Here is a 23,130-nt window from a genome sequence, read left to right as displayed (position 1 = left end):
TGCACGACCACGCCTGGCTTGTCTTAAATCTTGTTTACTCTTTCTACCTCTCTCTCTCTCTCTCTCTCTTGGTTTTGAAATAGGCTCTCAGTTTGTAGGGAATGGCAGCCTAAAATTCCAGATAATCCTTGTTCTTCAGCCTAAAAGTTGGGATTACTGATTGGCCACATCTGGCTCCTACCATCCCCAACACCTGGTCCCTACCACCCGCAACACCTGGCCCCATTCTGAGCATTGTTCATGATAGAAAGGTCATGTGTCACCCAAGCTTCCCCCTCAAATCCATACCATCATCTCTTGGTCACAAAAATTGCCTTCTGGGTAGAGCAGACATTGAAATCCTTTGAATTGTGCAGGCTTTAAAGTTTTTATTAATGAGCATTTTGTCTGTATATCTGTCTGTGGGTTGCTGGTGCTGAAAGAGGGCGTCTGGTCCCTGGGGACTAGACTTACAAGTGGTTTTGAGCTGCCATATGGGTACTGGGAATCAAGTTGGGGTGTTCTGGGGAAACAGCCAGTGTCCCTAACTGCTGGGTCATCTCTTTATCCCCCCTGAACTGTAAAGCCTCTGGCTCTTGTGGGGTGCCCATGCTCAAGGTCACCACACTACTATAAGGTTTTTCACATTGCCTTTTTATAGACGCGAAGTAGGATTCAAATTGCTGCACATGACGGGCTCTATACCGTCTATATGGCAAGCACTGTTTTATTTGAAGAGTCAGGTAGTCTCAGAGTAGGGTCTTCTCTGAGAAAGGTCCTTTCCCAGATCATACAGCAAGATTTTAAAAACCCCATAAGTCTCTTGCTAACTCAAGAACCTCCCACCTTAGCCAGATAGTGAAGACTGGTAGCTTAGGACAATTTTTAGGCCAGGTTGAGGCAGGGTGAACCTCTTTGGACGACTGGCTCCAGGACTGTCCGCCAACGCCAAGTGGTGTTTGATCGGGTCCACTCAGCCCAGATCATTTTCTACAGCTCCAAAGCCCTAAACTTTGTAGACCTGATCTCCTTTGAAGGCGCGTTTAGCCACTGGGCTGAAGGAAGTTCCCAGTGACGTCATCTTAAACATGAAGAGCCTTAAATTACCAAAACGGAGGTAAAAAATCTCCAAAAGTCCTCCTTTCTTTCAGAATGAGGATGAAAGGGCGTTGAGTGGGGAAGGGGAAAGAGAGATTATCCTGGGAGGGGTTATTTATTAGGACATTCCTTCGGGGCGGGGATGGGGGGGTTGAGAGGCGGGGGGGGGGGGTTTATGAATCAGTGGGTTTGCCAAAAGTCTGGGAGTGGTTGCCTGCCCCCGCCCCCGCCCCCTCCCCCAAAGGCGGACTTATTTGACACGCGCGACACAAAGAGAGCTTTTAAAATGTTTTTTAAACGAGGGAAGAAGAATCACTTCAAGTTCGTGTTTTACTTTGCTAAGCTTCGTCGGTAAGGTGCGCCTGGGTTTTGCCTTCAGCTGAAACAGGACTCAGTTCTTTTTAAAACAAAGCGCTCCAGGTGAGGGCGTGTAGCCTGAGGCGGAGAGCTGGGGGCTTAACCCCCTAAAGCCTAGCAGGCAAAACGCGGTATTTATTTAACTGATTTTTGCAGCTTCTGGTAGCTGTTCGAGTGGGAGGCGGAGGTGTGTGTGTGGGGGGGGTAGTTCGAGCTTCAAGAGCAGTTAAATTCGCTTCTATTTTTCTTTGGGCTGTCGTGGCTAGGTGGAGAAGACTTTAAAAAAAAAAAATCTAGGATTCTTCCCGGGCCTGAGAAGTACATGATAACTATATACGTAGAACCAGAAAGGTAACTTTTCTTTTCTTTTCTTTTTAAACACCAAAAAGGGACGGGAAAAAAAAAAAGTGGAGACGGAGGAGGAAGCGTTAGACTTTTGTTTGCAAGGATAAAGTTTTCTAAGTTCATTGCTAAATTGAGCCAGGTCTCTCTTAGCTTCATTTTCCCCGGTGCGCAAAGAAAGCGGTTTCTGTTACTCGGCTTGTAGCGCTCAGGAAACTTGAATTGGTCCTGAAAATCTTGACTCCCCCCCCCCCCCCAGCTGCAGCCTAGAGTGGGTTACACGCACTGGGCGGACCGGCCCTTCTTAGGTCAGGTCAAGGGCAGGCTTGTTCACTGTGCGTGCTCCACCGAACGGGCACGCAACCTCCAGTAGGGAGAACTCGCAGTTGCATCCTCGTGGGTGGGGAGTGCGAGACCTCCTCAACTCTAGCCAGCTGGGTGAATGGGGCGCGCACGGCCCCGGAACGCCGAGGCTGGATAAAATATGCCAGGCCTGCGCTTCTCGGGCTCATCAAGGCTGCGGGAGCCTCCCCGAGCTATCATCCTTTGTAATTGCAACCGTCAATCAACAGTTGAAGACAAAGTCAAAGCCGGGAAGGGCGAGCCCGGGAGATTACCCTTGCTGGAAAGGAGGAGGCGCGGGGCGGGAGGTGGAGGTGTGTGTGTGTGTGTATGTGTGTGAGGAGGGAGAAGTTTGCTAGAAGTTGGCTGGGGAGTGAGTGCCAGAGAAATTCGGAATGCTCATGGTAGGGGGCGGGGGGGGGAGTGGAGGGGGCTAAGGCGCGGACTTGTCCTTTAATCTTTGCTAGAAGTAAGGCCCGAGATTCATAAAGAGGCACAGTGGCATTTAATTAAAGATAGTTCCCGCGGAGGCTGGGCTGTATGGTCAAGCTAGTAGTTGATGCAGACTCGGGTTCGCACTGACCGTTGTTGGCGTTGATATTTAGACCACATAGGTCCTGTTGCGCGCCCCTTTTATCACAACTCTCTCATCTTCCCTGGCCATTTAGTCTCTCGAGCCAAAGGAACCTAGAACCATTCCAGGTAGTGGAAGGTGGACACCCTGAGCTCCAACCTCCTCCTCGCACAGCTCTAGGGTAGAGAAAATTATAGGAGATACTTCGACCTAGATAAGGTCACAGAACAAACTAGTCCCCTGCTTCTGTGAGGTCCTGGACCCAACGGAATTAGACGGTGAATGACCCAGAGTGGGTGTTGGGTAGTCTAGAGGGCTTTGGGAGGGTGCACTCTGAAGGCTCGGGATGAGCTTGGAAGCTTGGTTTCCCTCACTCCTCCCTCAGTGTCTGCACCGAGATCCAAGACTCAACACTCCCCAAAACTTGAGGAACAACTCCGGGAAAAACGTGAGTGTGCCCTTGAATTTCCAACAAAACCCAGCCCGTATAGATTTCCCCGCCCTGATTTGACTTTGGAATTTTCAAGACCCTGGAAACCTGAAATAAGGCTGATCTTGTCCCATCCTGGTGGTGGAGGTCAGAGTTCTCTTGGTGTGTCTGTCTGTCTGTCTGTCTGTCTGTCTGTCTGTCTATGTAGCACTGGCTGACCTATGCCAACTATAGAGACCATGTATAGACTATGCTGAGGTCTGAGCTCACAGAGATCCTCCTGCCTCTGCCTCCCAAGTGTTGAGATTAAAGGTGGGAGGCACTACATTTGTCAAGGAGGCAGTTTCTCTGTTAGTCAGATCTCTAACCCCTTTAGTTGGCTGTTAGACAGAAGCTCAGCCTAGACTGATCCTCAAAGCTAGAGAAAGCCAGTGGTACTTACTACTTAAGCGTCACCGGTCAGATTCTTTTAAATTTTGTCTTGAACACCCTGGCTCTCCCCAGCCCCGACTTCCTCGTTTGTGAGCCTTTCTTGGAAAGTCTGCCGGTGAAAGCCCTACTCAACTGACCTTTGGCATCCATTACCCTGTCTTTGGAAGATGTGCTGGGAGGCAGATTTAGCTTGACTGGCAAGCCACTAACTTGACCTAAGTAAATTCCTTCTGGCCCAGAAGCTGGTGCATGACCACAAAGTTCACCTCACTGGGTCAGCATCAGCCTCTGGTTCTGGTCAGGTTTCTAGTAAGTCACAAGGTCCTTCAACTCTGGGAGCCACCACTTGCCACCACAAAGATGCCGGACCAAGAAGATGGGGTTCTGCATCCTTTCTCGGCTGGCTGGCGGGTAGGTAGAAGATGAGCAAAGGCCATCATGAGCCCTTATAATTGCAGTGAGTAGAGGCTGTTCTTAAAGCTTTAAAATAAACTGATTTCTCCTTTGCCTGAACTCCAAAGTTAAAGCAGTGAGTCATGATTTGAGCCCGGAGACTTGCTCCCTTTCTGAACTATGTAAGAAATGCATTTGTAATTCAAAGTGATGTCTTAAATAGCAGGCAATACTGAAAATGTATTGACATTGCTACTTGATACTAACGTGAAAACTTGAGCTTAATGGTCACTAATATAGGTAAATTCAGCCCACTCCCCCATACAAACTAATTGGCAGGCCCCCTCAATTCCTGTGCCCAGAAGGGACTTGCTTAAGCCAGACTAGTTTTCTAAGAACCCTAAAGAGGCTGTGAAAACTGAAAATTAAATAATTTATATTCTGAATATGTACTTTTAAAGCAATAAAATGAATCAGTTTAGAGAGTCAGTATATTTGAATTGCTAGCCATCAGTGGATAGCCCACTTCATATAAAAGTGTGGGCAATGATTTGGAGTAATTTTATATTCATTAAGTACTAGACTGGGCAGTTTATGTGATCTCCATCTCATTTAAATAGAATAAATTCAGATCTTTTGAGATTCAAATCCACCCCCTTGTGGGTGGATTCTGATAATTGCCCAGTTACACAGCGCACCGACGGGGTATGAGGCTTTTTGCGTGCATTCAGGAGACTAGGAAGGAGGTTTTTCGTCTTGTTGGGGTGAGATCTAAAAACTTTGAAGATGTGGCTGGGCTAGTGGCCTAAGCGCTTGCATAACAGATGGTTATGCTTAAAAGAGAAAAAAAAATGCCTGCGGGGGGGGGCCACCAAAGGGACCCTCGCATGTAAAAAGAAAGCAGGGGCTAATATTTCTGTCCTGTGTGTGGAAAGAGCTCCCACTGAAAATGAGGTAGTCTGTCACCGAGATAATCTTGCTTGTTCTTCATAAGCGGGGAGCTGTGCTGGAGATGAGCATGGGGAAGCAGGAGTGGCTGTCATTTACTCCAATTCCCATACAACCTTAGTTGTCCCCAAAGTGAGCCTCAGCCCTTGGGTTCTTTAAGGCGCAGGCACTCCATGTTATGCTATTCTGATGTCTAGGAGCAGAGAGGACCAGCACCCTTCCTTATGAATTCAATGTCATTTTTCTCTTCTGGGTGTTTTAAGTGGGCACTTGACTCCTCAGTCTCCTTTTACCCTCTACTCATGCCAGGACCACCTACAGCTATACTCTCCAGCCCAGTCTCTTTGCGTCCCTTCAGCTTTCAAATGGCCTCTCGGCCCTCAGATCCTTGGCCGCTTTGCTCAGACACAGGTCGCTTAGCTGAGAAATCTAGCAGCATTTACACCCCCCCAACCCCTCCCGCTCCATGCCAGGGTAGGGTGGAGTAAATTAAGGCGGGGTGAAGAGGCTGGGGCAGGCACGGAGGCCAGAGCTTCCCCCATTGGCTAATAGCTAGTGTCCTACTGGAGTCCGGGAACCTGCGTTCCCATTCACTGTCTTCACCTCTCACCTTCCCCCGCCCCCCATCCCCCCTTACCTCCCCTCTCCACCAGCGGTCTTCCCCTCTTTTCCCCGTCACTGTCACTCTCGGGACTGGAAAGGATTGCTCACAACCGAAGAGGAGAGGGAGGTTGGAACTTCAGAACTCCATATTTGTAATAGTGGGAGAGGGAGAGCCGATGAAGAGGGAATAAGGGGAAGAGGCGGAGAGGAGATGAGAGGACAGTAAGGGGTAGGGGTGGGGGGGAAGAAGTAAGGCGAGAGAAAGAGAGAGAGAGACCCCTGCCGATCCTGAGCCAGAGGGCGGGTGCAGGGAGGGTAAGGAGTCCGGGAGCCTCTCTGCCGCGGCAGCAGTAGCAGCTGGCGGCCGCCTCTGCTGCCCTCCGGAGCGCGGCGCGCACAGATCGCTGTCCCAGGCAGCGGCGCCCTGGCTGTTGCTGCCTCCGCCCATGCGGAGCGGAACCCAGGCAGCACGACACGGGCTTCTTAGTCTGGCTTGGTAACCCGGATCTCCTGAGCGCAGTTCAGGGACAGCTCTGAAGCTGCTGGACCAGACGGGGCTCCAAGGTCCTGCCTGGCAGCTCCGGCGAGCGGGTGGGTGAGCAGGCGCGCTGATCGCCCCTTCTCTCTTTCTACTGGAGTTGAATCTGTGCTGCCCGTGTCCAGGTGCTGGGCTTCCGGACCGACCCCGACCGCCCATTCCCGCCCGCCTTGTCATGCTACCCAAAGTGGAGACGGAAGCCCCAGGACTGGCCCGATCGCATGGGGAACGGGGGCAGATGCCCGAAAATATGCAAGGTAAGGGGGTGCGGTGCGGTGGCGCTCCGGCTCCTGGCTTTTACACCAGGCTATCCCTGCGGTCTTGAGCCGCCTCCTGCATGGACACCAGAGCAGACCCACTAGCAGTTTGCAGCCTGCTACAGGCTGCCGAGCCTCGTGCGCGGGGACCTTGTGCGGGCCTCCTCCCTTGACATAAGCATAAAAGTTAATGACACTTGAACTAGGCAGCCGATGGTGCTTTCTCATCAATGTCTAATTGGACACTTGTAATTAAGGAGAGAGACTTCGAGCTCAGAACCAACTGGAGCTGGGACAGCTTGAGGCTAAGGGTACTGTGGAATAATCTTTACGAGGAATGGAATTACCCTCTGGTCACCGGGTTCTAGGTTGTTTGAACTGTCACGCACGTTAATGCTCCCGCGTGGAGGGAAAAGACTGACTAGGAAAGCCAGCATATACAAGAGAAGATCAGAGGAAGGCGATTGGAGTTATTAGTGGTGTAACACCCCCCCCCAAAACCTATTCGAACCCAGCAGCCTTTTAGGGCAACTCCAAAACCGCTGGGATAACTTAAAAGCACCAGTTACTCCAACTCCATTTCTGGCCAGGAAAGTGCGGAGTGAGAGGTTGGGGTGCTCATCGCCATTTGGGTCTCAGTATAGCTATTCCATTTGTGTCCCTGTTCTAGATTATATTTTCTTCACTTTACACTTTAAAACTTTATCTTAACTACGCGTCAGGGTGGGAACAATGCTAGGAAAAGTTCTTCCATCTTCGCCCCTACCGGAGTTCAGGATGTGCGGGCCAGCTTGTGGTGCCCCCCCCCCACCCCCCAAAGCTTCCTGCCGGTCTTTGGCGAACTTGAAAGGGTCAGACAGGCGTTGAGAGCAGAGCTACAGTGCCGGGGGCATGCTCTAGCCGGGAAAACCTAAGGTCGCACAAGGAAAAGGGGTGGCAGGCATGCGGGTGGGGGCAAATGCCCTGGATGATCTTTGGGTATACGCTTTAAGTTCCTTGGTAGGGCTGTAGAAGTTCCCCGCTGAAGTCCTTATGTTAACTGCGTGTGTGTGTGTGTGTGTGTGTGTGTGTGTGTGTGTGTGTGTGTGTTGCTGCTGAGGAAGTACTGTAAGCCCAAAGAGATGCACCTGGGATTCCTGAGCAGTCCCCAGGCCTGCTTCCTGCGTTCTTGCTTCTAGCTCTGCTAAGTTTCCTCCTTGGCAGGAGGACTCGGTGTTTGCTACTTCCTGTCCCCCGATGTAGACATTTGGGGTTGGCGGAACCCGGGAAAAGCAATGCAGTGGAGGAGCGAAACACGAGAGGACTGGAGAGAGAATACCCTGGTTGCGTTTTCTTAGTAAAGTTGAGAAGGCTCTTCCTGGTCCCAAGCCACCAAGCCGGGACATTAGCTTGCCTTTGTGCTGGGGGAGAGGGGGTAATAGTAGACCCGGGCCCCAGGTAGCTTTGCCCTGGATTCGAAACCAGCAGGGGGAAAGCCTGGAGTTTGGCAGCCTGGGCTGTGAGCGCCTGCTCACGAGGGATGCCTTCATACTTTGGCGGGTGCCGGAACCCAGAAAGAAAATCGTTACTGGATTCTCAAGCAGCAGCGCGGAGCATTCAACTTCAGAGGACTTAGCTCTTCAAGATACGGTTGTTCCTCGCCTTTTTGAGGCTCACAGGTTTTTTTTGGGGGGGGCGGATTTCTTCCTCCAGGTGGATTTGGTTTTCCTAGTTCAGGTGCCCCGGGGGGGCCCCTGTGGGTAACCAAAAAAAAAAAAAAAAAAAGATGCCCTGGCCTCCCAGATGTACCTCTCCCCACTCAGACTCTGGATTTTGCCGGAAAATGGACCTCGGTCTTTTCCATGTGGCATCTCCAAGGTGGGCAAGTAAGTGGTTGCCAGTCTGACCATACTCTGAAATGTGAAGTTAAAGGTTACTTTGTTGGAAGGCAGATAAGACACATCTAGGAAAGTATAGTATCCCTCTTAGGTCCAAACATACCTAGAGGCAGAAGCCATGAGTTTGCAGAGCTCCACAAGTAAACTTCCCCAACCCAAAGATCGTGGTGCAGCCTCTCTACCACAGTTGGGACTAGCGAGATAGCATCCCTTATTTCCTGCGTCCAGGGTATGCCTTTGCTGGCGTCTCTTCTTGAGATCTCTGCAAACTGTTGCTCACTCACGGACGAATTTAAGCTACAGCTCTGCGTGGGGGAACAGACATTGCGTGAGAACTCAGGAAGAAATTAACTTAATTTGGAAAAAGAAAAATAAGGATACCACCCAGAGATAGAGAAGTGTAGCACTTTGGCTACCGGGTAGGGGCTATTTACCCGGTTCCTTTTTAGTAAACAAATCTGAAGAAACCTCTGCCAGGCTGTGGGTACCCCTCCCCCGCCCCACCCCCCGCAATGCCACTGATTAACTTAAAGCAAACTCTCTTTGGAGTTTGTGCGCCTTTGGGTAGCAGAGGGTTGAGCAAGGGCCCGGAGCTGGGTGGATGTAGGGTTCAAAGAGGGCGGGAGAAACCTGTTGTACAGACCTGCCCCTTGCCTGGATGCTTGCCCACCCCTGCTCTGCCTGCGGCTTGGGAGTAGGGGTCGGGGGCTTGACTGAAGTTGGTTTTCAGTCTCATCTGATAGTTCCTTGGGATCCGCTGGCCACTGACCTTAACATACACGATTTATCTTTTTGGCTGCAAAGACTCTAGGGCATTTGCGGGTTAGTGTCGTTAGAGTACTCCCCATAGTGAGCCAGAATACCATGGTCTGCTTTCTGTTCAACCCGCAAAGGCAGTCTCCCGGAGGTGTTTATACTTTGCAACGCTTATCGGAAGCTTGTGAAGTTCGTTACAAAGCGCTAGAACTCTGCTAAACCCGCGTGTGTTTCTTTTCCTATTCTGTTTCTGAAACCCCCCTTCCGGGTGTCCTCTCCTCTTCCTTGTTTTTATTTTCACAGGGCATTTTTAAACGTGAGGAGTTGAAAGTGGCCAGAGCAGAACTACAGTCAGTACGGAACTGAATGTTTTGATTAGTGTAACAGACTTGAACCTTGGGAGCCACAGGCTGTTGTTTAAAGTTGCTTCTGAAGAGCAGGTTTCTGCCGCTTCGTTGCTCTCACAAGTAGCCTGTGCAAATTAGCATTGCTAGCCTAGCGAAGTGAAGTGCAGATACAGCAGGCCATTTCAAGAGTATACCAGTCACTTAGAGCCTGAGTTTTGTTCCCGTAGGCAAAAGTGATATTTTGGAACATTAGAGGTTTAAAAGAAAGTTTAGGTTGTTAATATTCTGTGGTTCGTGTTCCTATTCTGATCTGCTGGCTTTTGTTCAACAGTGGTCAGTTTAAAATGTTAACAAAAAAAGATGGAATTATTTTTAAGACGCATATTCACCCGATGCCTGAAGGTATTTCTCCTTCCTTGTGTAAAAGTAGTTCTCTTTGATACCAGCTGGGTACACATGATTTTACATTTTTCCTGATGATATTTGGCTACCAACCATCAAAAACTGCTCCCCCCCCCCTTTGCAGCGTTAAAACCTGTATTGGGAATTAATAGGGCATGAGTGTACATTTCTCTTTTGTTTCAGTGTCTCAATTTAAAATGGTGAATTACTCCTATGATGAAGATCTTGAAGAGCTATGTCCTGTGTGTGGCGATAAAGTATCCGGCTACCATTATGGCCTCCTTACCTGTGAAAGCTGCAAGGTTTGTCTTTCCTGTGCTACCTACGAGATACAACTGTGGAATTACCCTTCAAAGCTAAATTTAAGCTATTTGCTGTTTTCGTCTTTTGAACTGAAGAATGAGGGGAAACATGTTATAGGGAGACTAGAATTTAAAATATGTCTAATTTAGTTTCATGGGCAAAGATAACTATGCTCTTTAGGAAACTCTGTCAGCCTCACAGCTTTAAAATAGTTATGGTCCAGTGATGTATCTATAAGGGGATTTCATTTCTAACAGTCCTAAATATTGATTTTGCTTGACTTATATATATTTAAAACATCCTTCTTGAAAGGAAATATGACAAAGTATATCCCAAGTATGTTTCAAGTTGAGAGTAATCTGTGCTGCAAGTTGGAACTTTTCTTTTTTTAATCCAAAAGATGTGAAGGTCTGAATTCCCAACTGCATGATTTCATCCTGATGGATTCCAAAAATAATTTAAAGATTTTTTTCTCTTTTGGAATTTATATCAAGGTACTAAGAAACCAGATTTTAGTTTCTAACTGAACAATTATCAAAAGTATATCATGTGACTTACTTAAATGCAGGGAATTTGAGTGTGTTCAGTGTCCTTTGTTATTACTAATCTTGTCAAGACCTTAAGGATTTGTCTCAGTTTTTTTTTTTTATAGTCCCCATAAATTCAATTTTCTCTATTTTTTTCTCCCAATATATTCCTTAAACTAGAAAACTCAGTGTGTTTATTTGAGCCATTGCTAGGAAACCTCCCTTCATTTTCCACAACAAAATAAGATTGTTTCTGTTTGCGTAAGAGTCCCATCTTAGTAGAGGGTAGAGGTGTTACTCATTTGAAAGCCACACACTATTTCTGATCAGTTCCCTTGACTGTAAGCAGGCACAAGCTTTGCTGCAGTTCAGCTCTGTGGGTTGTGCACATGTCCCTGTGTGAGCGCATGTCTTTTCCATTAGTTGGACTTTTAAAACACAGTCCCCACCCTTGAATGGGTTCCAGTGGCATTAGGAACATTTCCCCATTTTGCTCTTGAAGTCCTTTTCCTTTTAACTGTCGAGTGTTGACATTTGTAAAAGATCTGAGGTCTTTTGCTATTCAGTTCTAACATTGGCATTTTACAATGGTTTGTGCCTGAAATTGTATGAGACTACCTAGAAACAATGCGGGACCCCTATGACTTACCTCTGCTTGAAACATGAATGTTAATAGGAAACCAGATTTAGGGGAGGGGGAAATCACTGGTCAATATAGAGTATGTTTTGGGTTTTTTTTTTTTTTTTCTCCCCCTTTTCTTTTTTTCTGACTGTTGGAACAGAATGGTACAAAATTGATGTAACTCCTCTGAAATATAACTCTGAGGCCAGAAAAATCTTCACCGAGGCCTGGCACTGCTGTGGAGGCTTGGGCTTGCTGAAATGTACCATAAGCCACAGGCCCACGTAAGGGTTCAGTGGCACAGTGGAAGGACTTTACTGGTGATTTCCTTAGAGTAAAACAATAGAAGAACGTGGGCTAGACTTATGTCTCCCTGTTTTGTTTTGTTTTGTTCTCTTACAGGGTTTTTTTAAGCGAACAGTCCAAAACAATAAAAGGTACACATGTATTGAAAACCAGAACTGCCAAATTGACAAAACACAGCGAAAACGATGTCCTTACTGTCGATTCCAAAAGTGTCTGAGTGTTGGGATGAAACTGGAAGGTAAGATCCTGCCAGCTAAGCCCTCTGGACACGGAGTTTAGAACACTGTGCATGTGGCCTGGGGACATTCTCTCTTTAGCCTTCCAACACTACTGACAATGGTGGAAAAGATTTTTTATGTCTTGCCTGTAGAATACCTTCCCATTTAAACATGGTACCATCTACTAGGGGAAAAAAAGACATAGGAAAATTGTCCCTCTCTCCATTTTTTTAATTTGGTGCATGATACATTTGATATTGAAACAAAAAATCAACAAGACTAAAGCAATTCTACTGTGAGATCAGATAAAATTAATATGTAAAAATGTGAAAAATAGAATGAAATAACTCTGGTTTTTAAAGATCAAGATGCCCTAGGTTTTGTTTTTTGTTTTGTTTTGTTTTTTAAGAAAATTGGTGTGCTTGCCACAGTTCTTACTGTTTATTCATCTCATGGTTCTTGGGAAAAGTTAGTTTTTCATTTTGAAAAGGAATTTCTTATGCAGAATTTCAGTTTTTAATAGTATAAAAGTATACACCTATACTTTCTCTTAAAGAAAAAGATAATGACTGAACCTATAAAATTCAACAACTGGGAAGCATGCAAAACAAAGAACTCAACTCGGTACCAATGGTGCGATGAGCCCGAGAGAACGGTCCTTCCAAAGTCATGCTCGGCCATTGAAAGAGCCCTGTGAGGCTCAGCTTGGCAGCCAGTGGAGTTAATATGTGACTGCTGTAAATAATTTGTACTTCATGACTGTTATGGCGCACTGCTATTTTCCAGCCTTTGACCTGCTGGCCTTCCCACAGATTAAACAGACTGCAAATACCGTAACATGGGGAGGTACCCAGCACTGTGCTAGACCAGTGTGTTTCATTTGATCAAGGAAACAATCTGCTTTTTTATTTGGAATTTTTTTGTTGTATAGCACTCAATTCTTGGGAGAATTATGGGGAGGGGATGGGATTAAAGAAATGTGTGTGTGTGTGTGTGTTTTAATGAACCTGGCAAATTGCTGACAAGTTTGTTCAAATAGAGAAATGGCCACATCGGTTAGCATTAAAAACTACTTTTGGGGGGGGGAGATTGAGAGAGGAAGTCACTGATATTTATTAATTTTATCATCAATCCCTTTAATTGCTATAGTGGCAGATGCTAACCCAGATCCAAGAGGCAACGTTAAAACTTCATGATGTGGTTCCGTAGATGTGACTTGAGTTTTGTTTGGGTTTTTTTGTTTGTTCTTTTTTCTTTTTTGGTTTTTTGAGACGGGGTTTCTTAGTGTAGTCCTGGCCTTAGTGTAGGCTGGCCTCACACTCATAGAGAATCACCTGCCTCTGCCTTCCCAAGTGCTGGGATTACAGGCATGTGCCCCCACACCTTGCTATATGTCACTTGATTTTTTTTTTTTTTTAATGAAAGAAAAGAGATTGTGGAGCCCAGTGTGGTGGTGCACACCCTTAATTCCAGAGGGAGGCAAATCGCTGTGAGTTCAAGGTCAGTCTGCTCTACAAAAGCAAGTCCAAGACAGCCAGGAGTGTTACACAGAGAAACCCTGTCTCAAAATACCTAAAAAAAAAAAAAAAGAAAGAAAGAAAGAAAGAAAAAAAGAAAGAAAGAAAAGAAAAAGAAGAAAACAGAAGAGATTGTGGCTTTCAACTTAAATATGCTGTGCTAATTGTGTGCGACTTATACACCACCATATTCCTACTTTAACCATGGTCATGGGCCAATAGAATATTTGATAAATTATCTAAATTAAAAACTTTTGTGACCTAGTAGGGAATTCTGGCTGCTTAGAATTAAAAAAAAATTTTGAGGCTGGATTTTTCTATGTAGCCTTGGCTGTCCTGAACTCCACTCTGTAGACTAAGCTGGCCTCAAACTCACAGAGATCTGTCTGTCTCTGCTTCCCTGAGTGCTGGGATTACAGGCATATGCCACTGGGCCAAGCTTCACAATAAATTTTTAATGTGAATACTAGCCCTAAAATTAAAAAGCTCCCAAAACTTGTCCTCCAGAGTCTTATGGTATCCCAAGCTGACAGAGGTTGCTGGGTTTGGTCTACTTATGTGGCCATGGTGGGTGGACTTGGAGAACACTGCTGCCTAACTTAATTAGGCATGACCTTGATTCCAAGCCACTGCAGCACAAAAGAGCCTCTGGATAGCTTTGGAAAGTTTTAATTATGGCCAATCCCACTTAAACTTAAAGCATGGCCCGTGGTTTTCTGATGTGGACTCACCAAGTATAGGGGAAAGGTATTCTTCAAGGAGAGCTTGCAACTTAACCTGTGTAACAGAATAGCCTAAAATAGTTAGAAATGAGGAAGACATCATGAGGGAAAGTATTTCATCTAGAAGTAAGCTCTCTTTCTTTAAAAATAGAATAAAAGAAAGGAAGGGAAGGAGAAAATAAAACCCATGTGCGCGCGCGCACACACACACACACACACACACACACACACACACACACGTGTCGAGACACAGAAATCATGACATAGCTTGGTTTTTTGGTTTTTACTTTGTTCTGTTTTTTTGTTTTTTGTTTTCTTTGTTTTTGGTTTGTTTGTTTGGTTTTGGTTTTTTTCAATTTTCAAGCCAGGGTTTCTCTGTGTAGCCTTTGCTATCCTGGACTCACTTTGTAGACCAGGCTGGCCTAGAACTCACAGCTATCCCAACTACCTCTGCCTCCCGGGTGCTGGGATTAAAGGTGTGCCTGGCCAATAGCTTCAATACTGGAAACAGGCACACCTAGAAACAACATCCCTTCCTCCCCTATATTAAATATCTGTTTTAAAACTTTATTTCACAAAGGGCTAATACTTTCTTGGGTACCCAAAATATGTTTTTGGTGACAAACCCCACTTGAAAGAAAGAATTCATAAGGATTCCCCCCCTTGGAATGTCTGGACTATCCCAGTACACACATATCCCCCCCCCCCCGCCCACTTCCCTTCTCTTTCCATGATAATTATCCAAATGCCTAGAGAGTTTTTCAAATGCTACTAACTCCCTTTTTATATACTTTCCCCTTCTCTGTCAACAGCCGTGAGAGCCGACCGCATGCGCGGAGGGAGAAATAAGTTTGGGCCAATGTACAAGAGAGACAGGGCCCTAAAGCAGCAGAAGAAAGCCCTCATTCGAGCTAACGGACTGAAGCTGGAGGCCATGTCTCAAGTGATCCAAGCCATGCCCTCGGACCTGAACATCTCCGCAATTCAGAACATTCATTCTGCCTCCAAAGGCCTACCTCTGAACCACGCTGCCTTGCCTCCCACAGACTATGACCGAAGTCCCTTTGTCACATCTCCCATTAGCATGACAATGCCACCTCATGGCAGTCTGCAAGGTTACCAACCATATGGTCACTTTCCTAATAGGGCCATCAAGTCTGAGTATCCAGACCCCTACAGCAGCTCTCCTGAGTCGATGTTGAGCTATTCCTACATGGATGGCTACCAGACAAGCTCCCCAGCAGGCATCCCGCAGCTGATACTGGAACTTCTGAAGTATGAACCGGATGAGCCTCAATTTCAAGTGAAAATGATGAATTTCTTACAAGAAGAGCAAGCTAACCGAAGCCACCGCGAAAAGCTGAGTGTGTTTGGGCTCATGTGCAAAGTGGCGGACCAGACCCTCTTCTCCATCGTCGAGTGGGCCAGGGGTAGTGTCTTCTTCAGAGAACTGAAGGTATGTCATGTTGTGGTTTCTGGCTTTAATTTCTGGCCTTGGTGTTGAAGATAGGTTTCCTTTTTGTTTGTATGGTTTAAGGAAGGGAGGGGCTCGTGACCATTCCTGCAATGCAGTTTATTATAGCTGTACTTGGTAGGGCTTTCGATCTGCGTAGCTCAGAAACGGGAGACGGTTTTTAGCATGATATTCAGTACTGTTTTGTTTCCATATAGCAGAATGCATTCATTCCTTTTAATTTAGGCATGGTTCAAAAAAAAAGTTTATAACTGAGCAAGTCACAAACTATATTATATTCATGTCACCTTGAAGGTTTCTTTTCAAAGGTAGTGAGGTAAGCCAATACTTAAGTGTTCAGGTCCTGGAAAGTGAAGAAGAAGAAGAAAAAAAAAAAAAAAAGATACCGCTGCTTAGTCTCAAGAAGGTGCTTATTATTTGTTTGCCCTGACACTGGGGTGGTAAACCATTGCTTTCTGACCAGATCAAGTAGGATGCTGGCTGCCTTTGCATGGGGAAGAGGCCAGTGGTGAGTGCTTGTCTATTGGGATCCTCTCACATGTCTGCAGTTTAAGTAAATGCATTGGTACGTTGCAAACACAGCACTTGTTTGCATAAGGATCTGTTTTAACTACATAATTATTTTATTTCCTGTAACTTAAGACTGAATTAATACAGGACAGTTATTTAGGAGTTTGGAAGCTAAGTGAAGACCAAGCCACATTTAGTAACCAAATCTTGAATTTGATTTTTACGCCTATTTCATTATAATATCTCAACATTGTGCTTTTGTTGTCATGGCGGGAGAGGTGCCGATGATAAGTAGCCGGCTTCTAACAACTTAGCACGCTTATCATTAGAATGCACTGTTTACACAGAGGGATAGAGAAGAATCAAGGAGCTGTGTGCAAAGGGAAAGCAATGCTTTTTCTGGAAGTCTTAAAGCACTAGTATGTGTGTAGAAACAAAATTACCTGACTAGATCAAAAGAGCTTAATAAAATGCCACCAGCATGCAGTTCCGATGCACCCTGCCTGTCCTTTATTCTCCTGTCACTTATTGCTGTGCAGGCTGAAGGTGGCTGAAGGTTGAAGACCAGGCTGCAGGGGGCAAGCAGAATGCTTTGCGTTAGCATAAGACCAGAGGCTGTCAGAGTAAGCAGTGTAGATAAGCGGGCTCTATCCTAGAGTGGTCTTTACTTAAAAGGCTAAGCCAAGACACTCTTAACTTTCTGGGTGCTTTTATATTCCTAGCCATGTCTCTGAAGAGGGCAGACTGAGTATTTAAAAATAAGTATTTTTAGCCGCAGCTGAATGCTGAAATGGTTGTCTAGATGAGGAAAGCCCAGTAGGAGCAGTCAGATGGACTTGACTTGAATAGTGTCTTCTAGGTTTATAGCTGTGTCGGCTGCAGCCAGGGCTCTGTGTTGCCAAGTCTTGCTGTACTCATCTGTAAAACTGAGTATGTGCTCTGGGAGCGTGCTGAGGAAATAAAGATGCTTGTGGTGAGGTATTTCGCAAAATAAGTCAAGGGGACGCGTGTGCAGGGTCCTGAAGGCTGCAGGTCTAACAACAGCGAGCACAGGAAAGAGGAATTTTCTTTAAATTAATTTAGTTGTTTGATGAAAGGCTCGGTCTTTGTCTAACACGATCTTGTATTAGTCTTACATTCTTTTAGTTTGATACCAGGAAACAATGTTAACTAAGTAATTCAGGATGGCGTGATTTTATTGTAGTGAACAAAGTAACACCTGAAATAGCCAAGCAGCAATGAGGCGTGGTGGCTCACACCTTTAATCCCGGCCCTCGGAGGCAGAGGCAGGCAGGCCTCGGTGAGTTCAAGGCCAGCCTGGTCTACAAACCAACTCCAGGACAGCCAGGGTTACACACACAGTGGGTTCAGGGTTTCTCTGTGTAGCCTTGGCTGTCCTGCTTTGTAGACCAGGCTGGCCTTGAACTCACAGCGATCCGCCTGCTGTGCTGGGATTAAAAGTGTGCGCCACCTCCGCCCAGCGCAAGGTGCATTTCACACACTCACTCTAGAACTTTCTAATCTCATTTCTCATTTATTTCATGTTTCACTTTTTATTCTGGTCATGATCTGCTAAATTGATTTCATGACCCACTATTCACACATGACTTGAAGGTTGAGAAGTATTGCTGCAGGGCAGATTTTGTGGTCTCGCCACTGGCTAGCTGTCACCTACCTGTCACCACATCACAAAAAGGCCTCTCATCCTGGCACAGGCTAGAAGACATGCCCAAAACCTATAGTCAAGCCTTCATTCTTTTCGTTAAAGTTGTGACTTTTAAGTCTTACTTGGGGAGATGAATGGTTCCCTTTAAACACTTGTCCTGTTCTTGTTAATGTCACAGCAAATTGCCCATCAAGTGATACACTTAGGGGACAGATTGCTTACACCCCCACCAGCCCAGGACAGAAAGCTCCTGGAAGATAATAGGATAATAAGGCAATTTTACAAACAACCCCTTGATCACACTCAGGACAAGTTACACTTCCTACCATGTCTAAAGGAGAGAAGGCAGGTTTTAGTTACTAGTTTGGGGAGCAGATGGGCTGCTGGGTAATTTTGCTTTTCCTTTGTATCTGTGAGTGTGAAAAGGGAACTGCAGTTCTCAGAGCATCAATGCTGGAATGAACACACAGAAGTATAACAAAAGTGAGTCACAGAAAGCACAATTGGAAGATGAAGGAGCGAAGGCGCCCACAAATACCACAGCTGCTTTGTTTTCATTCTCACAGAAAGAACAACTTTGGCCTTAGTCCTAAACAATCTCATCTGAGTAGAAACAGTAATGCCCTGCCACTTGTCACTTCTGAAAAGCACAAGTACAACCCACGCTTGAGAGATTTTTGCCTGGGTTTTTACAGCTAAAGTAGTGAGACTAATGACACACACCTCCTCTCTCTTTTAATGTGTGCATGGCTGTGCATGTGTGTATTTGTGTTTACTTGTGTGCAAGTGCATGTGTACATGTGTGTGTGTGTGTGTGTGTTATTGTTGGCCAGTGTTTGGGGTCTGGTGTCTTCTGCCATCCCTCTCCCAACTTTTATACCCAGGCAGCGTTTCTCTGGGATTCAGTGCAAAACCACTGCATCTGGCTGGCCAGCTTGCTCCAGATTTTCTCTTCCTCCTGCACTGCAATAGCAGGCTGGCTATCTTAGCCGCTCAGCTTTGCACATGAGTTCTGGGAGTTCAGAAGCAATTACTTTATCTGCTGGGCCATCTCTCCAGATGCGTCTTCTGAAAGAAGCAATGCAGAAAAGTGTGGTTTGCCCCCAGGGAAGGCAGAACTGACACTCAGTCAGGGTCAGAAAAGTAAACTCTGTGTGTGTGTGCGCGTGTCCCTCTCTAGTACCACACAGAGGGAGACAGACAGAGGGATAGATAGAGACAGAGGGACAGAAAGAGACAGACAGACAATTGACACATACACACAAGCACAGTCACCTTTGGCTCCTAGCCCTTAGACCTTTGTCAGTAAAGCTAAAGCGGATCTCTAGGTTATCAGAAGACCATCACCACTGCTATTAAATCACTAACAATCAGCAAGACAGGTTTTCCCTGCTCCCAGACGACCCCGGGGAGGGACTGAGTCGCTTTAGAAAGCCTCAATAATTCTTCCCAGCCACTGGGGAACCATTTCATGGAGATCTACCAGCTAGTACTTCTGGGCCTTGCAAAGCCCCAGCAAGCACTCACTCCATAGCACTCAGGCCCTGTGAATACCAGGGCCCATGTCTGATTCTTTTCTTTCCTCTCAGCTTTGAGGGCAAGGCATATGCAGTGTGTGTGTTCCTTCTGCCGGAGTAGGTGGGCAGAAAGAGAGCACAGGATTACAGTCCAGGTCACATGTCAGCCACAGAAATGAGACATGACCCTTTAAACCAGATCTGCTTTAGCCTAGTGTGGTGGCACACCCACTCAGGGAGGCAGGGGCAGGTGGATCTCTGTGAGTTCAAAGCCAACCTGGTCTACAAAGTGAGTCCAGAACAGCCAAGGCTATACAGAGAAAACCCTGTCTCGAAAAACCAACAAACCAACCAAACAAACAAACAAAAATCTAGGAAGGGCTAACTGTGCCCAGAGTCATCCAGCTCAGTCAAAGCAGAGAATATGATCTGGAAACAGTTTAATGGTGCTGTCACCAAACCAAACAAATAAACAAAACAAAAATCAGATCTGCTTTAAAGCCGCCCATGTTCCACGTGAACTTAACCTGCCCTCCCTGCCATCCTCCTGAAGGAAGAAGAAAGACGCTCCATTTTCCTGTTACCTACATCACCTGTGACTTGAATATCTAGCTCATAAACACGAGTACAGTGAGAAAATAATTCCCACTTTGTTAAACAACTAACGAATCTGGAGTATCTATTTGATCTTTTAATGAGACCAGATGTCCTCAGAGGGATTCTGGGAATGGAGATGAAGAACTTCCCCCCATGAATGATTCTGATACATGTAGGAATAAAGAAGGCTAAATTAATCCTGACTGAAACTCGTAACTAGCATTTCTGTGGAAAATAGGTCTCAGAGACTTGGGGAGTTTGTGTCAAAGGAATTCAGTCACGTCCTAGGCAGCTCTTACTATGGTTTTCTCTCAATCAAAACAGCAAAGGCGAAGGCTAAGATTTCTCTCTCTCTGCTCTGTTACAGAATTTCTAAGCAGGATTGTTTTTATTTGAACATTTATCCCCCACCCCACCCCCCGTTTCTGAGATGAGGGTCTCACTGTGTTGCTTTCCTGGCCTCAGCCTCATAGAGATTCACTTGCCTTTCTGCCTCCCAGGTGCTGGGATTAAAGCTTTTGTCACCTTACCAGACCGTTCCAACTACTCTGTTCTGGTGAACACCTTTCCCAGCCATTACACTTGTATTGAATCTGTCCAATTTTTAAAACTTAAAAAAAATCATTTTAATTATGCATATTCATGGGTGTGTGTGTGTGTGAGGATGTGAACATTTGACACCTTTTGCACTCAGGCCAGAAGTGACAGGTGGTTCGGAACCACCTGAGGTAAGTTCTGGAAATGGAGCTTGGGCCCTCTGCAAGAGCAGGAAGGGCCATCTCTCCATCCTCCATTCTTTACTAAAGTTAGTCCCCCCCCCCAACTCTGTGTGTGTGTGTGTGTGTGTGTGTGTGTGTGTGTGTGTGTGTGTGTGTGTGTGTGTGTCGGTAGGGGGGCAGGCAATGGATGACTATGAGCCAACCTAGCCTTTCCTACAGTCTACCTCCCTCTTGACTTTTTGCATTTGCCAGGCAATTGGAGTCACCAGTCCCACTACTGGGTTCACCCCATTGTCAGAACCTTAGGCATATAATTCACCTACCCTTGGCTTTTTTTTATTTCTCTGGGTACAGCACAGCTAATCTGAGAAAGAGACTGATATGTGGTAAAGAAAGAAATTTATTTTTGTATCTAATTCCCCAAAGCAGACTAAGTGAAACCTTGTACAGCTAGTTGCTCATGAAAACAAAACAAAAGCCACAATAAATACATCACAGGGCGATATACAAGGCAGCGGGGAGACCATTTTCCTCCGCCAGAGGCGGACAGGGATGTTGTCGTCTGTTCGTGAAGCTGGAGAGTAGGCAAGCCAGGCAGTTTGGCATCCTGCCTTTCAGATCCCTTTTGGTACTCAGCTTCCAGGCCGATCTGAAACGGAAGCCTGTGATGATGTGGGGGAGTAAATATTATCAGACTTATCTGTACACATATGAGGAGGCCATTATCTGCAGCTGCTTCTCAGCTCACTGTAGACCGGATCAGCTTTTCCTTGTGTCTCGGGTAGTTTGTGCTCAGGTTAGTTCATTGGTGGGCAGCTGAACATGCCCGTTTTACAGAGGGGAGGGATATTTATTTGCGTCTGTGTTTCTTTTTTGGATTTTCCAGAGAGGGTTTCTCTGTGTAGTGCTGGGACTAAAGGCATGTGCCACCACACACCAGCTTATATATGTCTGTCTTTCTTTCTTGGTTTTTGTTTTGTTTTGTTTTTTGAGACAGGGTTTCTGTGTAGCCTTGGCTGCCCTGGAACTGGCTCTGTATACCAGGCTGGCCTCCATTCACAGAGATCCACCTGCCTCTGCTGGGATTAAAGGCGCGCACCATGACCACCCAGCGCATATGTGTTTCTTCGTTTGTAGAGTTACTTTATTAGTGTGTGCATATATATGTGTGGGGTCGCACACATGGAAGTCGGCGACTTGTGGGAGTCAGTTCTCCTTCTACCTTGTGGGTCCCCAGAATACTCTGGTGGTCTATTCTGATGGCAGGCACCTCTTACCTGTGGAGCCATCTTGCTAGCCTAGCCGTACACCTATGTTCTTCAGGGAAGCTGTGAGAGTGCCACAGGCTGTGAGGCATGATGGTGCACAGCTGTAGTCCTAGCACTAAGGAGACTAAGGCAGGAGGATAGTGAGTTCTAGGCCAGCTTGCTTACATAGCAAGACCTCCTCACAAGCTAAAACAAAACAAAAGAATTGTTGTTAGTAGCTTATTTTCATTAAAATAAAACTAACCCTCCCTTCCCTAGGTTTTTATCATTCTTTTGTTTTTTTGTTTTTTCAAGACAGGGTTTCTCCGTGTAGCCCTGGCGGTCCTGGACTCACTTTGTAGACCAGGCTGGCCTCGAACTCAGAGATCCACCTGCCTCTGTCTCCCAAGTGCTAGGATTACAGGCATGCACCACCATGCCTGGCTGGTTTTTTATTATTCTTAGGGTCCAGGCATATGAGCAATTCTATCATCACCCAGAATTCCTCTAACCATCTTTTAGTAAACTCCCCTCTCCACCCCACTCTAATCTGTTTTTCTTTTCATGGTTCTTAGATACTTTAAAATAGAATTAAGGCCAATGTGTTGTGATGCAGTGGATCTCCGTGAGTTCAAGGCTAGCTTGGTCTATACAGTGAGTTCCAGGATGGCTGTGGCTACACAGAGAGACCCTGACTCAAAGACAAAACCACAAAACCAGAGAATAAATTGCTTTGGTTGCAAGCTTCAAGCTCCTTTTCACCTCCCAAGCCTGTTGAACTTGGTGCCTGCACAGCACAGTATAAAACTAGCCCTAACCATAGGAGCATAGCCTTCCTGGAAAGCCAGCATGTCTCCTTTAAGAAAAAGTCCTTGTTCTGAAGTCAGCACTGGCTTTGTTTCCACACCCAACAAGCTTCCCACTCCACTTAGTCTACATGCCATCTACCTGAGTGTGAGGAGAACATCACGGTGAGAGCCACAGCTGAGAGACCTAAGAGTAACAAGGCAGGCTATTGTAAGGTGCGTGCCCGTGGTGGATGAGAACACGGTAGCCTTCCTGCAGTCAGGTGGTCAAGAGGAGAGGGTGCTGGATTTATTGGGTCCATGCTATCAGTTGAGTGTAGTGCTGAGATCTTGCAGACTCCCCCCACCCCTCCGTGGGGAGTAAGTACAACACACCGTATGTGCCTTTTGTTTTGTTTTAGTTTCTGGAGCGAGGGACTCATGTCGCTCAGGTTGGCCTCCAACTTGAACACTATAGCTTTGGCCAGCCTTAACTCCTAGTCCTCCTTCCTCTAGCTCTCAAGTGCTGGCATCTCAGCCTTCTTCTTGTTGTTGTTGTTCCAAAGAGATGTAGAACTAAGTTTGAGTCACAGTAAGATGTTTTCACACATAAGACATCTATTCTAGAGGATACACCTCTCTGTCCCTCATCACACTTCAAAGACTGCAAGTCTGTGAGTTAGTTGTAGCGCCAGCACCTGGAGGCCTAAGGCAGGATGATTAGC

At 46.2% G+C, this 23,130-nt stretch overlaps 1 protein-coding gene across 4 annotated transcripts in view; it reads left to right on the top strand.

The window, feature by feature from the left end:
* Nr5a2 (nuclear receptor subfamily 5 group A member 2) overlaps nt 1-23,130 on the top strand; it is a 118,789-nt gene that overhangs the window by 5,266 nt on the left and 90,393 nt on the right. The window contains exons 2-6 of one of the 4 annotated variants that reach the window (XM_051147501.1): nt 3,078-3,140; nt 6,162-6,293; nt 9,859-9,977; nt 11,530-11,671; nt 14,703-15,346. In XM_051147501.1, the coding sequence (XP_051003458.1) occupies nt 3,078-3,140; nt 6,162-6,293; nt 9,859-9,977; nt 11,530-11,671; nt 14,703-15,346 (1,100 nt within the window). Of the gene's footprint in view, nt 1-3,077; nt 3,141-6,161; nt 6,294-8,063; nt 8,159-9,858; nt 9,978-11,529; nt 11,672-14,702; nt 15,347-23,130 lie in introns of those variants that run through there. The other 3 variants (XM_051147503.1, XM_051147505.1, XM_051147504.1) reach the window with 3 other exon arrangements.

Source organism: Acomys russatus, chromosome 6 (assembly GCF_903995435.1).
Source record: "Acomys russatus chromosome 6, mAcoRus1.1, whole genome shotgun sequence".
In the NCBI taxonomy this organism is placed as follows: Eukaryota; Metazoa; Chordata; class Mammalia; order Rodentia; family Muridae; genus Acomys; species Acomys russatus.
This window is presented reverse-complemented; position numbering and strand designations above follow the sequence as displayed.